General features: G+C 58.7%; 1 protein-coding gene across 7 annotated transcripts in view; it reads right to left on the bottom strand.

Moving 5' to 3' along the window:
- Positions 1 to 24: 24 nt before the first annotated feature.
- ITGB4 (integrin subunit beta 4) overlaps positions 25 to 16,688 on the bottom strand; it is a 30,910-nt gene continuing 14,246 nt past the window's right edge. For 2 of the 7 annotated variants that reach the window (XM_058561635.1, XM_058561634.1), the window contains exons 19-40: positions 16,275 to 16,308; positions 15,907 to 16,098; positions 15,528 to 15,631; positions 15,159 to 15,217; positions 15,004 to 15,027; positions 13,831 to 13,979; positions 13,558 to 13,737; positions 12,387 to 12,535; positions 9,696 to 9,900; positions 8,729 to 8,886; positions 8,176 to 8,356; positions 7,880 to 8,017; positions 5,556 to 5,738; positions 5,340 to 5,471; positions 2,987 to 3,223; positions 2,359 to 2,424; positions 2,088 to 2,237; positions 1,279 to 1,467; positions 1,038 to 1,193; positions 785 to 949; positions 585 to 695; positions 25 to 476 (exon numbers count right to left, since the gene is read on the bottom strand). In XM_058561635.1, the coding sequence (XP_058417618.1) occupies positions 337 to 476; positions 585 to 695; positions 785 to 949; positions 1,038 to 1,193; positions 1,279 to 1,467; positions 2,088 to 2,237; positions 2,359 to 2,424; positions 2,987 to 3,223; positions 5,340 to 5,471; positions 5,556 to 5,738; positions 7,880 to 8,017; positions 8,176 to 8,356; positions 8,729 to 8,886; positions 9,696 to 9,900; positions 12,387 to 12,535; positions 13,558 to 13,737; positions 13,831 to 13,979; positions 15,004 to 15,027; positions 15,159 to 15,217; positions 15,528 to 15,631; positions 15,907 to 16,098; positions 16,275 to 16,308 (3,102 nt within the window). In that variant the 3' untranslated portion in view covers positions 25 to 336. Of the gene's footprint in view, positions 477 to 584; positions 696 to 784; positions 950 to 1,037; positions 1,194 to 1,278; positions 1,468 to 2,087; positions 2,238 to 2,358; positions 2,425 to 2,986; positions 3,224 to 3,841; positions 4,073 to 5,339; positions 5,472 to 5,555; positions 5,739 to 7,879; positions 8,018 to 8,175; positions 8,357 to 8,728; positions 8,887 to 9,695; positions 9,901 to 12,386; positions 12,536 to 13,557; positions 13,738 to 13,830; positions 13,980 to 15,003; positions 15,028 to 15,158; positions 15,218 to 15,527; positions 15,632 to 15,906; positions 16,099 to 16,274; positions 16,309 to 16,688 lie in introns of all 7 variants that reach the window. The other 5 variants (XM_058561637.1, XM_058561636.1, XM_058561640.1 and 2 more) reach the window with 4 other exon arrangements.

Below are 16,688 nucleotides of genomic sequence, written 5' to 3'. Positions count from 1 at the left end.
GAGAATGGACAGGGCAGAGCCAAGTGGTAGCAAATCTTGTATTAAGTGCAGAACAAAGCTGGGTCCTTGTCATGCTGCTCCCAGCTCTTTGGTTACAAATGGGCTTGGGCCCAGGGGGTGGGGGATTGCTAGAAGGGCCTTCTGGGACCTCTGCCCCCTTCATGCCTCTGGGGACACTGCCCCGTACTCTGTGGCCAGAGGCGTTGGCCCTGAGGTCAGCATGCGGGTGGGCTGCGCCGCCAGGGGTCCCAGGATGGAGTAGCTGAGGCAGCGCCAGGGAGGGGAGGCAGGGAGGGGGCCCAGGTTCCAGGACACTGCTAGGTGGCGGTGGGGGGCTCAGGTCTGGAAGAACTGTTGGTCCACTTGGGTGTTGAGTGTTCCACTGGTGGTCAGCGTCCGGCTCACAAACTCCTGGGTCACATGCTGAGTGAGGGAGCCACCAGCTTCCAAATGCTGGGAGCCCAGGGTCAGTCCGTCTGCAGGGGGAAGAGGCACTGAAGGACCCTGCCTGGGTCCCTACCTCTCTTCCTCTGTTAGCTCTGTGCGCCCCCAGGAGAGCCAGGAGCTCCCGCCCACCAACTCACCCAGCAGGAAGGGTTCAATGGTGCTGGTGTGGGTGGTAGTGATACTGCTGTACTCGCCTGGCAGTGGGTGCTGGAAGAGCCCGGAGTGGCTGCCCAGCTGTGGGAAGGGGCCTGGAGTGGGCAGATGGGCCAGTCAGAGGATGGTGCCCGGAGAAGGTGTGGCCAGAGAAGGTAGGGTGAGAAGGGGCGAGGTGCCCTACCTCCATCCTGGGACTCGATGGTGATGATACCCTCACGCTCTGGCCCGAAGCCTTGGGTGGTCTTGGCCTGCACCTTGAACTTGTAGGGCACATTCTCGCTGAGGCCCGGCACAGTCAGCCGGCTCTCAGGGCTGTCGCCATCCACCAGGAACGTGGTAGCTGGCTCTGGGCAGGGAAGACGCCTTTACTTTAGCCCCTGTGGCTCCCTCTCCACTCCTCCCCTGGCCACCCCTGACCCTGGGGAGGACAGCACCTCCTCCGTGGGCCATCTCACAGGTCACCAGGTAGCCAAGGATATCCCCATCGGGCCTGCGTGGCCGCTCCCAGCTCAGCTGCAGTGAGTCTGGGCTCAGGGCAGTGAACACCAGTGGGCCCGGGGCACTGGGCGTGCTTAAAGTGAAGGTGGAGCCTGGGGGCAGCAGAGGAAGAGTGTCAGTGTGTAGGCGGGTGGGAACATGGTGGGGGCAGCCATGGGGGTGGGGGAGGCAACTCACCTGGCAGGGGGCAGAGTGGGCTCTGGGGGTGCACCTGTGACTCAATGGTGATGACACCCTCGCGCTCTGGGCCCCAGCCTTCCTGGCTCTGGGCCCGCACGCGGAACACGTAGGAGTGGTTGGGCAGAAGGTCTTCCACCACCACGGAGGTCTGGCTGGGGTTGGGGATGTTGAGTCGATGCAGCTCACCTGGGGTAGGGGAGGGGGCAGACAGCGGAGCAGCGTTATTCCCACTCCTGGCCTGATCCCACCCCTTCCCCAGGCTGCCACCAAGACCTGGTCATCAACCACCCAGCACTAGCTGTGGTTTGGGTACAGGTTTGGGGGTCAGCCTAGTATAGTATGGTTGGTGGTTCAGGTTATAGTCTACAAGGGATGAGTGGAGCCTGAAATCCCACCTATGTTCTGGCTGTTTATGGGCCCAGGTCATGCTGCTGTGAGTGTGTCTGCCAGAGAAGAAGACAAGTGCCACTTCCCAGTTCCCACAAAGCCATCTCATAGGGTAGCAGAGGCCCTAGGTGCTCTCACCAGGTGCTTCGTAGGCCAATGAGGCCTTGTTAGTCAAAACCTAGCCGAGGGAATGACCTGGAGAGGCCCAGGTTGATGGATGAGACCTCAGAAGAGAATAGGCAATGAAGGGCAGTGAGGGCATGGAAGTGAGAGCCCCTCTCAGGCTGGTTGGGGGGGGGGCATTAGTGGTCAAGGGACTTGGGTGGATTCTTGACACAGCTGGGTGCCCCTGTTTGTCTATCGTGGGGCCAGGCCTTGCAAGGCTGCGTGCCCACAGCCCGATAGCAGCCGTGCCTCACCGCCATTCAGCAGCTGGTACTCCACGCTGTAGCCCTGCAGCGCCTGCTCACACTGTGGTTCCTGCCAGCTCACTTTCAGAGACGTGGGTCCCAGGGCTGAGAACACCAGGCGGGTGGGTGTGTTGGGCACACCAGCAGCCAAGCGGGAGCCTGGAGACAGGAGGCCACAGTCAGCATGTGTCAGGGGTCCCTGGGCAAGAGTTCTAGTTCTACCCCCTGACCTCCCTCAGCTGTCATGTCTACACTGTCCACTGGCCAGGCAGTTGCTCACCCTGCAGCACCCTGTCCAGGCCACCCAGCACCTCCTGCATGTCCTCAGAGTGGGTATGGGCCCTGCCTGTGCTGAGAGAGGGTGAGCACCATGAGCCTGCCAGCCCCCCACCACTCCTCAGCTGGCCTGGCCCCTCTCCTGCCCCAATCCCAGCCCGACACCCCTGGAAAGGCAGAGGCTGCGTTAGGCATCAGCACTGATGTGGATGGAATGGAGGGTGAGGCGGTGGGCATGGGCAGTGGCTGCAATGGGCAGATGGATGACAGATGGAGCAGGACAGCTGTGGAGACACAGGATGGCCACCCCTGTACTACCTGGGCCCCAAGAGGGCGCTGCTGGCCGCCCAGCCAGGATTATAGAGTCTCGTGAGTCCCCGGAATGGGGGAACCCCTTCATCTGAGCCCGACTCCGGGACCCCAGGGCCCAGGACAGCGGAAGCCTGCTCCTCCCGTCTTCCCAGATGGGAGGGAGGCCTAGGGCAGGACAAAACAAGAGTGAGGGGGCAGGAAGTGTGTGTGTGTGTGTTGGAGGATGGGCAGTGGGGGACAGCAGGCCAGCAGCCCGAGCCTCCAGGAGCTAGAAGAGAGGAAGGGTTAACGGGTGAGGCAGGGCTGGCGGCAGCACTCACTGTGGGAGGAGAGGGAGGTGAGGGTGGAGTAGTCCCTGGGCAGCGTGGCCGAGTGTGAGTGTTCTGTGCGGGTCAGAGAGTGGTAGTCCCGCGTGAGGGTGGAGGACGTGCTCAGCACGCGGTGGGGCAGGTGTGGGCTCAGGTGGGTGCCGTAGGTGGCGTTGGCTGCGGTCATCCTGTGTAGGGAGTTGGCGCTGCCAGGGAAGGCATAGTCCATCCGCCCATTCACCAGGTGCTCTGCAGGGGGAGAGCAGGGTCACTTGGCCAGGCCTGCACCAGACCTGGAGCCCCATGGGGCAGGCTGTGGCCCTGGGAATCCCAGGATTACCTACCCTCTGGGGGACCTTGGCATAAATACAACCAGCTTCCCTAGGCCCACCAGGGACAGAGGCCCAATGTCCTTGAAGGAATCAAGGAGCCACACAGACTTATGCAGCTCATCTCATCTGGCCTGGTCAGATACCACTATGGACGATCTGAGCACAGTTGACCCCAGCTGGGAGACTTACTGCCCCTGCAGTCAGCCCCACCGTGGGGAGTGCCCAAATGCCTGCCCTCCTGTTTCTTGAGGCCTCTGAGAGGTCTCCTTGGATAGCAGGGCCTGCTCCCTGGATACAACAGACTTCTGAGGTTGGATGCTCTGGTGGCAGGCCTGCTTTGGGGAGAGACCAAACGCCTGCCCTGGGGGTTCCTTGGCTCTGGGGGTCTGCCTCCGCGCAGCTGCACGTCCCCTGACTGGGCAGGGGTCCTTAACCGGCAGCCCGGCCGCAGCTGGCTCAGGCTGGGGCCCTGAGACAGCGACTGAATGAGCCTCGATGAGTGCGGGGTCAGGGTGCGCCGGGCAGGGCCCGTCACCTCCGGGGGGCCCGGGCGTGGCGCCGCGGGCCAGGCCGCCGCCCTCCCCGCCTGCGCCCCCCGCGCCCCCGTCGGCGCCGTCATCCGGGGGCCCGCGGGGCGGCTCGGCGGCGTCGGAGGAGCGCCCGCTGCTGGCCGACAGGCGCGGGATGAGCTCCGGGGGCAGCCGCCACGTGACGCGCCGCAGGTCCAGCTCCTCCCCCAGCAGGGGCTCGAACTTCCAGCCGCCGCCTTGGGAACAACGAAGGGCCGCGTTGGCACCGCCGGCGGGCGCGGGCGGCTGCGGAGGGGCCCGGCGGGGCAGATGCGGGTGGCGCCGCGACGGGAGCCTGTCTTCGGGCTCTGGGGTCCAGCTCTGTGTGTGTGTGTGTGGGGGGGCGGTGCGCTACGGGGACTGGGAACACGGGGACAGGTGAGTCCCTCAGCCCGCGCGGCAGAAGAGCCCTCTGGATGCGCGAGTGCAGCCTGGGCCCCAGCTGGTGAGGAAAGACCAAGCCCAGCCAGGAGACCAGGAGTAGTCCTGGCTCTGTCACCAGCTCTGAGGTCTCCCTGCTCTTTGCCTCAGTTTCGCGTCTGTATTATGGAGACAGTATTCTCTCCCCTGCCTACCTCCCACGGACAGTTCCAGAAGCCACAGTGCTTCACAGGTGGTGTAGCTGGGATACCTGATTCAAACCGGCTGCTCTTTACCTCAGACCCTCAAAACCCTCAAGACCCTTGGGCTTGGGTTCCTTAAGCCCAAGTTCAGCCCAGTGGGGGCAGGTGCCAGGGGGGCTCTGGCATAGGCAAGGATGGAAGAAAATACAAATGACAAAAGTGCCCTGGAGGATTTTCACTCATGGCATTGTGTGATTGGCATCCCATTTTACAGATCAGAAAACTGAGGCACAGATAGGGTAAGCAATTCATCTGCATTCCCACAGTGGGGCCAGAGCTAAAACTGAGTAGCCAGGAGTCCCAGCTGAGGGCTCTTTGCACCACATTGTGCAGGTAATCAAGGAGGGAGGAGGAACGGGGCCAGTGGCAGAGAGAGACTGCCTTGTGGACCCTAGCCAGGTGGCTGCTCTGGGACTCCTGGGCCATGCCGGCCTCCTCCCACATAGCCCTGTCCCCAGGGGACAGCCCAAGTGTCCTGACTCTATTGCAAGGCTGGTGAGCCTTCCAGTCGCAAAGCTGTGTTTCCACGTGGCCCCAACGTGCATGAGCCCATGAGCATCTGCCCCAAGCACGCATCTGTCTGCCTGCCTGCCTTCATACACAGATGTGCACGTGGTCGCATGTGGGCCACGTCAGTTTTGTCCCTTCTGTACCCAGTGCCAGTACGGTGCCTGCTAAACTGCAGTCTCCACAGATATTTGTCTGGGGCTGAGAGGGGACTTCTAGTCTTGACCTCCATGCCCAGTGGTCACTGGCTCCTTTGCCCTCCCTGGACACCAGTGACAGCCCCACTCCCTATGCAGTACCCTGACTTTCCTCTCGGGGATTCAGGCCCACTCACCAGTGTCGTCGGAGACGCTGGGCCTCTGGCTGCCAGCCGGGGAGCGCAGGACATCATCGCTGTACATGAGGAAGCTTTCATAGTCTTCCCCACTCTGGGCATCCACGATGGGGATGTCTGGGATGATGGGGACTACAGGGGTGGGAGGTGTGAGCCGGGACCCCAGCCTCAGACCCCTGTCCTCCCGTCTGCCGTGCCTCCCCACCCACCACTCACTGGACATGGGCCGCTTGGGCTGGGTGGCCAGGTTGATGATGGCCTCCCGCTCGGGCCCCCAGCCTGCCCCGTTGCGCGCCTTCACCGTGTAGCGGTACGGCTGGGACTCCCGCAGGTTCTCAATGAGCAGCGTCCGCTTCTTGGGGCTGTCCACCAGCACCTTCTTCATGGGCCCGATGGGTCCTGGGGCAGGGAGAGCACTTCAGAGGGGTCATCCAGGTTCCGACCTGGTCCCGGCCCTGCCTCTGACGCAGCAGGACTGTCGCACAGCCCCTGAAGGGTACCCAGGGGATTCAGGGAACAAGGCAGGGAGCGAGCACTTTTGAACTCCAGCAGCTGCCAAGCCCTGAGAACCTGGGCGTGACTGGTTGAGAGAAGTGTCACCAAGGGGCTCATCGCTAAGTTAAGTGCCAGAGCCAGGACTAGACTCAAGTTGGCCCCACTGTCACGTCTACTGATTGGTAAATGGTCCTGTGTCCAAGGTGCCTCTGCATGAGGCTCGCTCCAGAGGTGAGGGCACTCACACCACCTGTGCCCCACTGTCTACAACCAAACCCCAAAAGCTCTGTTGGGAAAGCAAAGGTGGAGACATGCGAACACCGACCGTGGCTGCCCTGTGGTCACATGGGCTAGGATGGGAGGAGAGAGGCAGGCTCAGGGAAGCTGCACTCAGGAGAGGCTGCAGCTTGTGAGAGCTAAGGGTGTCAGAGTGGAGTGGATGTTATGCAAGAGGGCCGCCGGGGGTCATGCAAGCAGAGAGCAGAGGCCACGCAGCTCTCCTCCACTCACACCTAGAGGGTGGACACGCAGCTCTGGTAGAAAGGAGGAAGAGATTGCTCAGCTGCTCTGAGCGAGTTATGGCGCTGAGGTCCAGATATGACGAGATGGGGCCCGCCACATTGGAAGACTTCTGGGAGACCAGAAAATGTCCCAGTTTCCAAAAGTCCAAAGGAGGGTTCTGGAAAATGACACCTGATAAGCTTGATGTCCACCCCCAGCAAATAACTGTGCTCAGAAGAATTTGTTGATGGAGGCCTGTCAGCCCAGGAGAAATCTCTAACTGCTGAGGTGGGGGCTTCCCGTGGCCCACCCCTTACATCTCTTTCAGCTCATGGGAGAAGGGAAGAGGGCGCACACCAAAGTGCTGATGCCCTTGGGCAGGGAGGGCTGCCCGGCACATTCCATGACACAGCTGAGGCCTCAGCAGGCTGAAGCCATGAGCTGAAGCCATCAGGAATGAACTTTCGTTGGATACATGTAACTCCTGGGATTAAAGGCAGGGTCGGAGGAGACTTCCTGACAGAGGTCCGTGGGTGGACTAGGTGTTTAAACTCAGAATAAGCCAAGGACATGATGCAGCTGCTGAGAAGCTTGTGCTTGGTCAGCCTGGCTAATGAAGAGCAACGAGCCTGACGCCCAGAGCAACCCCGCTGCCCTCTGCCCTGCTGGGCCACCCTGGGTTTGCTGAACCCGACCCACTTTAGGGTCCACGGATCATATGCAGGTGGTGAGCTCCCCAGCCCTGGGACTGACCAAGCAGAGGTGAGGGCTCGAGGAGAAGGTCCCTACACCAGGTGAGAGGTGGGCCCGATTTCCCTCGAACACTTTCATCTCAACAGTTGGCAGGGGTCGCCCATCCTTCCCTCCCTTCTAGGACTGGGAAGAAATAACAGTTCTGCCAGGTGCTCTGGCCTAGGGCTGCCAGATAAAATATTGCATGGAATGTACTAAAAAAAATTGTTTATCCCAGGGCCGGCCTGGTGGCATAGCGGTAAGTTCACACACTCCGCTTCAGTGGCCCGGGGTTCACAGGTTTGGATCCCGGGTGCGCACGGGCGCACGGCTGGTCAAGCCATCCTGTGGTGGCGTCCCATATAAAGTAGAGGAAGATCGACACAGATGTTAGCCCAGGGCCAATCTTACTCAGCAAAAAGAGGGGGATTGGCATCGGATGTTAGCTCAGGGCTAGTCTCCTCACACACACAAAATTTTATCTGAAATTCAGGGTGAGCTCTGTGTTTATTTGCTAAATCTGGCAACTGTACTCTGGCCCTAAGAGAACCATGTGAAAATGAGCCATTTTGGGAAGGCACGCCTGGACCTGTGACCCCACCTTACATATATAATCTCCGGCCTTCCATCCCCACCTGCCCTGGGAACTTCTGGGCTTGGCCTTGGAATGCAACTGGCCCAAACCTGACCACAAACCTCATGATGCCTCAGGCAAACAGACGCCTCATCCACTGCCTGGGACATGTGACCTCCCTCCTGCTCTTTGTCCCCTCCCTTCCCCTGGGGGCAGGAGGAGGGGTCCAGGTCCTTACGGTTGTCCTCGTTGACCAGGCCGTAGCAGACCTCATAGGCCGTGATCTCCCCGTTGGTCTCGGCCGGCTCCGCCCAGCTCAGCTGGGTCACCGTGGAGGAGACAACGTTGAAGGCCAGCCGCCCTGGCTCACTGGGTACTGGGGGAGGGGGTATGCAGGAAGAGAGCGTCAGTGGCAGAGGGAGGGTGGAGTTCTGAGAGGACGGGTGGAGGTGGGGCAGGACTGGGACGCTGGCCTCAGGGTGGCTAGGAGACAGATGGACAGATGGATGGACCAAGGGACGTGCGAGGCCTCACCTTCCTGGTGGGTGCGGCAGGACACCAGGGAGCTGTAGGGGCCCTCGCCCTGCGCCCCATAGGCGCACACCTTCATCTCATAGTCGCAATATGGGTACAGGTTGGTGAGCTCCACCGAGGGTACCTTGCTGTCGAGCAGGTGGGCTTCCAACTCGGAGTCACCCTGGATCCAGTACTTCACCTGTTCCCAGGAGAGGGGCTGGTCACCGGGGAGCGGCAGGCACCAGAGCCGCTCTTCCCTGTTGATCCCCTGCCCTCATTGTCTCCTTTGCACAGATGAGACACTGAGGCGTTGAGCGACCTCACACAGCAGGGCTGGGGCAGAGCAGGGGTGTCTCCGGGTGGGGGAAGGGGCTGCATTCCAGGAAGGAGGGCAAACCTCTGAAAGCTCCCCTTGCACAGATGCGGGTTCCCCCTGTCCACCTGTGCTCGGACCCACTGGGGCCAAGCATGCCCTCTCCTCTCCTTCAGGGGCGCTCTGGCCTCCGGTGGCCCACCTCCCTAGTGGCTGCCAGGCCTCCCCATCCACCTCCCTCATCATCCCCCACCTTACCCTGTACCCTGTGGGCTTGCCAGGAGGGGGCAACCAGTTGAAATGGATCTTCCGGGACCCAGCGGCCTTGGCATTGGGGTTCTGTGGGGCGCCCAGGTCACCACGGGGGGGTGGGAGTAAGGACACGGTCTGGCTTATTAAGTTTCGGTCCAGTTCATCTGTAGTGGGTCAAGTCCACGGGGCAGCCAGCTCAGACACTTGCTCTTTGAGGGGGCAGGAACCCACTCTTACTAGCAGGGGGTGCCAGAGACCCAGTTAAACACCCAAGACTCCTCCCCCCACAGCACTCAACTGAGACCTGCCCCACATCCCCCCTCCCCCAACCTCCCCGGGCCTCTGGGGGGCTGCTGCCCTCATTGGTGCCACAGAGGACATCCTGCCAAGTTTGGTGGGGGCCCAGGAGAGTCTCTGAAGGAATGAGAAGGAGGAGGGAGTTTGCCCCTCTTTCTCCCTTGGCAGCCAAGGGAATGTCACATTGCTCCTCCTCCCTCCTCTCCCATCTTCCCCACAAGCCTCCTCTGGGGGTGGGCTCACAGACACCACCAGACTGGAGGCTAAGGACCAATAAGAACTAACTGTTTCACCCCTTCCGGGAGCACCTGTGTTTTAGTTGGAACTGAAGCAGACGTCAAAGGGCTAAGGCCTAATGGTGGGATTCACAGCACCACCAGCAGGCGGGGTGGCCACAACATGACCCCAGCCTCTCTGGTCGAGAGTAAGGTTACCAGATAAAATGCAGGATGCCTAGTTAAATCAGAATTTCAAATAAACAGCAAATACTTTTTTAGGATAAGTATATCCCAAATATTGCATGGGACACACATACTACAAATGTGTTTGTTGTTTATCTGAAATTAAAATTTAAGTGGGCATCCTGTATTTTTACTTGCTAAGACTCACAGCCTTAGTTGAGAGGCCCCCAGCCCTCCTTCCACACCTGCTTAAGCTGACCCCCAGCTCTGCCCACCTGGGTCCCCAATGATGACAGTGGCTGAGTGGGGCTGGCCCAGGCGGGCCCCAAACTTGGGGTTGATGAGTTGGATGTGGAAGCGGCGGGTCTGGCGGCCCCGCAGGAGGGAGTCCATTTCCTGCAGCTCCAGAAGCTTCACCTGCAGCTCCTTCCAGGTCTCCCCAGGCTGGAACAGCAGCTCGCCCTCCACAGGAATGTAGTCCTGGGAGTGGGAAGGGGTCAAGGTCAGACCAGGCCTGGGGGGCAAGTCACGGCCGCATGCTCCACCCCAACCTCATGGACACTGCAGAGACCATCACACACGGGCTGTCCCACATGGAGACGAAATGGCTCATGTTTATATAGCACCTCCTGTGCATCAGGCACTTTACAAATATTAGCTCATTCACTCCTCACAGCAGTGCAAGGTTGAAATATTATTGTCCCCATTTATAGATGGGGAAATTGAGGCACGCAGATGTGAAGAAATTTGCCCAAGTTCCCCCAGTTAGTTGTGATGGAGCTGGGATTTGAACCAAGGCACAGAGAGAGACAGGGATGCACGGCAGATATGGAGAGTCCCACACAGGCAGGCTCAGCTCCGGGGGAGCTGGGATTTGCAGGCCCTACCGAGGGAGGGATTCTCCCCCACACTGTGGCTCTGAAGTCTGGAATCCCGCCAGGCCTCAGGCCCCTGCTGGGTGGGGTGCTTCCATTAGCTCCACCTGTCTTTTTTCAATGCCCCAGAGCTTTCCTGAACGTCCCAGGATGAGTGTGTATACATGTGGGACGGATCAACTGCAAGGAGCCTGTGTGTGGGAAAGCCATCTCACATGAGACCACTAGGTGGCGCTTCAAACTAAGATTTCAGTTCCAGGCCCAGCTAGCCCGGCCGCTGTGCAGCAGGGGACAAACTAAAATGCTGCAAAACCCAGACAGTGAGACAGCAGATGTAAGAAAAGCAGGAGACTCCTGCAAGACAACTGACCCTGAGGGGGTGGGGGTGGGGTGGGGGACGCTTCAAAAACCTCAAAGTCACGAAAGACAAAGCCCAAAGCCGGGGAATTATTCTAGATTAAAGGAGACTAAAGCCACATGACAACAAAATGCAAATGCCAGATCCTTGATTGTTTTCTGGATTTCGGGGAACAAGCTATAAAGGACATTATTGGGACATGTGAACATGGGGAGATCTGAATATGGACTACTTATTAGGTACTAGTACAATGGGAAGTTTCTTAAGTTTGGTAATTATGCTGTAGCTATGTAGAATGACCTTGTTCTTAGCAGGGGCCTGCAGAAGTGTTTAGGGTCTACAGGAGTCTACAACTTACTTTGAATAGTTCAGCAAACAAAACTAAACACAACACAACTTTCTCTCCCTTTGTCTCTACAGTTATAGATATAGAGACACAGATCTACATACTATATCTACACACTGTACATGCATGTATACCTCTATCTACACAGAAAGAGAGAGAGAAAGCAAATATTAACAGTTGGCGAATCTATGTAAAGGGTAAAGGAGTGCTAATTTTATTAGTCTTCCCATTTTTTTGTAGGTTTGAAGTTTTTCAAAATGAAAAGTTGAGAAATAATAAAAATGTTTTAAAAAATAATTAAATACCAAAGCCTCTTTATAAAAGCATAACAGGATAGCCAGAATCTCTTGTATACTAGGGCATATGCAGTGAAATTTACGGACATACAAACTCTTCTTTCGAATGTTTATCGGGAGCATTGGAGCAGGAATGAGAACAGTTCCTACCAATCAAAAGAAGTGAAGAGGACTAGGAAGTGGCCGGGCTGCCAGGACTCGCAGAGTGCATGCCCTCCTGTGTTTGCTGAATGGCTTGTGGGCCCAGTGAGACTAGACTTTATTACTTTTTAAGTGAATTTTTTTTGTGTGTCTGTGAGGAAGATCAGCTCTGTGCTAACATCTGCCAATATTCCTCTTTTTTTGCTGAGGACGACTGGCCCTGGGCTAACATCCATGCCCATCTTCCTCCACTTTTATATGGGATGTGGCCACAGCATGGCTTGCCAAGCAGTGTGTCGGTGCATGCCCGGGATTCGAACTGGCGAACCCCGGGCCGCCGCAGCGGAGCACGCACACTTAACCACTTGTGCCACCAGGCCAGCCCCTTAAGTGAATTTTTGATACGAATATTTTTAGTTTTTAAATGTTGTTAATAAATTCAGAAAAACAAACAAATAAACCTGTAAGCCAAACCAAGCACGTCCACCACCTGGATTTGGCTGCTCCCTGAGTAAAGGGAGACCGGCCCCTGGACGTGGCTCTCCCCGCCCTGAAGGGCAGCTCCTGCGGCTTGGCCCCAGGAAGGTCTGCCCGGGACATGGGGCCTGTGATCCCACCTCAAGAAGCCCAAAGTCCCTAGACTGGGGCAGACAGGGGAGTCCACTTCTCTATGAGCGGTTTGGCTGCCCTGGTGGATCCTGGCTTGTTGGAAAGGGGACACAAATGGTTTGGACATGTTCCTGGCCTCGGTCCCTGGCAACGATGGGGCCTCGCCCAGGGCGTCACTGGCACTTTTGGTGAGCAAGACATCCCTGCTGCAGGGAGCAGGTGGACATGTGCTTGGGAGGCCAGCCAGGGGCATCACCAGCATCCAGGGACTCAGGCAGCTGCAATGTCCTGCTCCCATTGGGCCCCTGGGATGTGCCCTTGACCCCGTGATGGAGCCTTACCCGGTTGCCCTGTGCTGTGTTGTCCTGCGTGCGGTAGGAGACCTGGGACTTGCCGTTGTCCAGGATGCGTCGGACGACGGGAATGCGGGCCACTTGCTCCCCGCCGCTGACCAAGTACTCGGGCTGCTCAAAGGACACTATCCCGCTGGCTGCAAGGAGCCCAGGCACTGGTCAGGGGGTCCTTCTCAACTCCTGCCCTCCCTCTGGCCCAGCCCAGCCCAGACTCCAGGAGTCTGCTTGTCACCCCTCACCCCACTGCTCTCTGGGGAGGGCAGAGGAAGGGGATGGAAAATTCTTCCAGAAAAACTTGAGGGGGCTGGAATAGTGTCCAACTGACATCCTGGAAGGGTCAGGGCAGAGAAAGGAAGCCAGGCAGGGGCAGAACCAGAGATGAGGACCTGAGACTGAGGGCTGGAGCAGGCAGGACTAAGGCTTGGGGACCTGGAGCAGGAGGGGAGGAGGGGTCAGGCCCTCTGGATGTGGGAAGGACCATTATCAACAACTCCGGGTTTCCCAAGGAGCAGGTAGGGTGTCGAATGGTGCAACGCTTTGTCCACCCCATTCTAGATAGGTTTTGGCAAAAGGAACCCCTAGTTCCTTCCTGCTCCAATGCCCTGGCATCCTAGGGAGGCCCATTCAATCCCCTCAGTTCAAAGGCCATAGGGAGGACCCGCCCCGTGGCTTAGCGGTTAAGTGTGCGTGCTCTGCTGCTGGCGGCCCGGGTTCGGATCCCGGGCGTGCACTGACGCACCGCTTCTCCAGCCATGCTGAGGCCGCGTCCCACATACAGCAACTAGAAGCATGTGCAGCTATGACATACAACTATCTACTAGGGCTTATTAAATAAATAAATAAATAAAATTATTAAAGGCCATAGGGAGAGAACAGGGGAGGGATGTGGGACAGCTCCAGGAGGACCCAGCACCTGTGATGATTATAACAGAAGCTTCCATATTGAGTGCTTACTACCAGGCACTGTGCAGAGATGCACAGTCACGTACCCCTCACAAGAGCCTGGTACCCATTTTACAAATGGAGAAACCAAGGTTCACAGAGACTAAGTGACCTGCCTAGGCCACACGGCCAGGCGCCACTTCCATTCAGATACCAGGAGGAACAAGGGACCCCAGAGCCCCCTTTTTGTCCCCCTGCTCCCCCTTTCCTGACCGACCTTGCTCCTTGATGATGGTGATGTTTACCAGGCGGCGGCCGAGGGTGGCAGTGCCCACGGGTACGTCAATGGCCTCCACCAGCAGCTGCTTCTCGTCGTCGTCCTCAGGCCGGATGAAGAGGGGCACCCGCACGTCCACCAGCTCCACGCCCTCCTGGAACTCCACCATGCCCCGGGCGTCTGGGTAGGGGTCGGGGGGCAGTCAGACGTGGGTCGAGGGCTGCACAGGGGTGGGAGGTGAGAGGGAGTGGCACAGGGAGCCTGCCCACTTACCCTGGTCTGCAGTGAGGGTGTAGTAGCCGGGGGCCACCTTGAGCTCATGGAAGGCCCCCTGCTCCACATGCTTCTCCGTCAGCTTCAGCAGGGTCTGCTTGGCCGAGCGCGGCGCCATCAGCACCGTGTCCACAATGGTGTGGTCCTGCCTGCGGGGGTCAGGTCGGGAGGTGTCAAGCTGGCCAGGAGGCTGGCACTTGTCCCCACCCACCTCTCCTGCCTGTCCTCTCTCCATCAGAGGACAAGATGCGGGGCAGCAAAACGTGCAGGGTCTTTAGAACCGGGCAGTCCTGGAGGCCCATGTTGGCCCCACCATCTCACACTACAGCCTCAGCCAAGCCACTGTGTCTCCCTGAGCCTCAGTGTCCTCATCTGTGAAATGGACTTACCCGTGCCCACCTCACTGAGAAGGGCTGGTGATGCAAGTAGATGCAGGACAGCAAAGATGCTAAGCGTGTGGGCACTGAAGCCAGACTGCCTGGGCTCAAATCCTGGCTCTATTTCTTGATAGCTAGGTGACCTTGGGCAAGTTCCTTAACCTCTCTGATCCTCGGTTTCCTCATCTATAAAATAGGACTAGCAATGGTACCTACCTCACTGGGTTGATGAGAATGCTGGATAAGCTAACCCCACACATGAAGCCCTTAGAACAAGGCCTGGCCCACTGTAAGCCCTCAAAGTGCTAATCTGAATGGTTCTTATTGACGGTGGTGTGCTCCATGAGAGCTGTACTCTGTTACTGCACATTCTGTCCTCTCTGCACTGAGGCCCCCTCCTCACTCTCCCCATGAAGGGTCAGGACACGGGGTAGGAACTGGGAAAGAGGGTGTGACCCACTGGTCCGTCTTCTTGGTAACCTGCCTGGCACGCAGAGGTGCCCTGGAGGAGGGACGGGGCTGGGCACTGGGCTATCCCTGGTACTGGTGGGGGCTCTCGCCGGTGTGAGGGCAGGGACTGGGTCCCTTTGGTTCCCTGTGCTTTGCCTGTCCTAGTACAGGGGCTGGCTCATAGTGAGGGCTTCACATCAGTATTTGCTGCACGAAGTCCTAATCTGTGACAGACACATACCGTCCTCCCTTCCTAAGGGATGGGGATGGGGTGTGGGGGGGAGCAGGGGGCAGACGGGGCAGGTGGCTGGGGCTGGGGCTGACCCACTGTGCGTCTTCAACTCACTTTTTTCCAGCATTGGGCTGCTGCCTGTGGGGGACAAAGAGGGAACCATGAGCCAGATGGTCCCTGGGGTGGAGGCACGATCTGCTTGGGGGAGATCTCCTGGAGACGGCTGTATGGGCAGCTCCCCCACCCAACCCCGGGCACCCAGGACCCACCGGAACTTGGTCTGCTGGAGCTTGTGTGCGCCTGTGATCTGTCTGTACACCTCGTTCAGCTGCCAGGCAAGGGAGGGCCATGAAGCTGGGGCCCTGGGCGAGCCTCTCTACCCAGAGCCGTCCAGGCCCAGAGGACCTCCCAGGTTGGCTGGGGGCATGCCCATTGCCTCATCCCCTTCTGGAAGCATTCACAGGGAACAGATCCCAGGATGACCCCCGGACAGGCACATGTCTAACTAAGGAAGCCCCTCTTTCCTACTCAGAAAAATCCAGGTTCCACGGCCACTTTCCCTTTGCTCCCCCACCACCTGGATCACACCCACGCCCAGAGACGCCGGCTGCCCCAGGATCGGCTTCTTTGGCCCTTACATTCTCCTCCACCTCCTGGCGCAGCTGGTCACATTCTCGAGTGTCAGGCTTCAGCAGGTTCTCGGTGCAAAGGCGGGCGAGGCGCAGGGACAGCCCATAGGGCACTAGGGGCAGGCAGGGATGGGGGTCGTCAGCCCCCCGCATGGTAGGCACCCCAGAAGCCCCGTCCAGGAGCCATGCTAGGATGGGGGACAACTGGCTAGCTAGGGGCCTAAGGCCTGGAGCACTATCGGGAAGGGTAGAAGGTGGCCAGGCCTGTGCCTGCTCCCAACACCCAGAGGAAACAGGAATGGTGTGATTTGGACTGGGAACAGGGGTGACTGTGCTCCAGGCCCCAAGTGCACCACTAAGAGGTGTAGTGCCCAGCACCGGCCCTCACCCAGCTCCGTGGGGTTGGTGCTGGCCACGTGGGTGGCGAAGCCAGGCCGCTGTACGTTGTTGGTGATCTTCCAGCGGACTGTGTCACGCCCCTTGAGGTTCCCGCTGCGCAGCATGGGCGTGTCCAGGTGGTCCGAGGCCATCAGGTTCTCCCGCAGCATGTAATGGTCTTCCTTGAAACCCACCATGTGACCTGCAGGACAGGGTCCTCAGGATAGGCCCCTCCCTAGACTCTCCCAGGCACATCCCTTCAGGTGGGACCCCAGGGCCTCCCACCTCTGTTCCACACTCAGCCCCCACTGCCCCTCCACCCCAGCTGGGGAGAAGAGTGGTCAGAGGCCCACCACCCCTGTTGATGCCAGGCGATACCTCGGTTGCAGCAAGGGAGAAGTGCCAGGCAGGCCTAGGAGACAAGGTGGGGAGGATGAGGGCTGGGACAGCTGCCCCAGCCCAGGTAAGCCCCTCCAGCCACCCCCACCCCCATGCCAATGGTCCAGGGGCAGCAGAGCCTTCCCCAGACACCAGGTCATGCAGACAGTTGCAGAGATCTATGTGTGGGGCACCCAGGGTGCATATAGAAGGTGATGGGGCCAGAGGGTTCCCAAAGTTCATGCCATGGGACCCTGGTGTTGCCAGATGCTCTGTAAAGTAAAGGTTCTGTGATCAAACTTATTTGGGAAGCATTGAATTCATTCCCCATGCCCCTCTTATAGTTTCACTACACATACAACTAGATCAAAGACTCTGAGAAGGCCTGCAGAGAAGAAACTTGTATCTCAAATG

This window comes from Diceros bicornis, chromosome 18, assembly GCF_020826845.1.
Source record: "Diceros bicornis minor isolate mBicDic1 chromosome 18, mDicBic1.mat.cur, whole genome shotgun sequence".
NCBI classification, from domain to species: domain Eukaryota; kingdom Metazoa; phylum Chordata; class Mammalia; order Perissodactyla; family Rhinocerotidae; genus Diceros; species Diceros bicornis.
The sequence above is the reverse complement of the archived record's forward strand: the minus strand, read 5'-3'. Positions and strand labels throughout refer to the sequence as shown.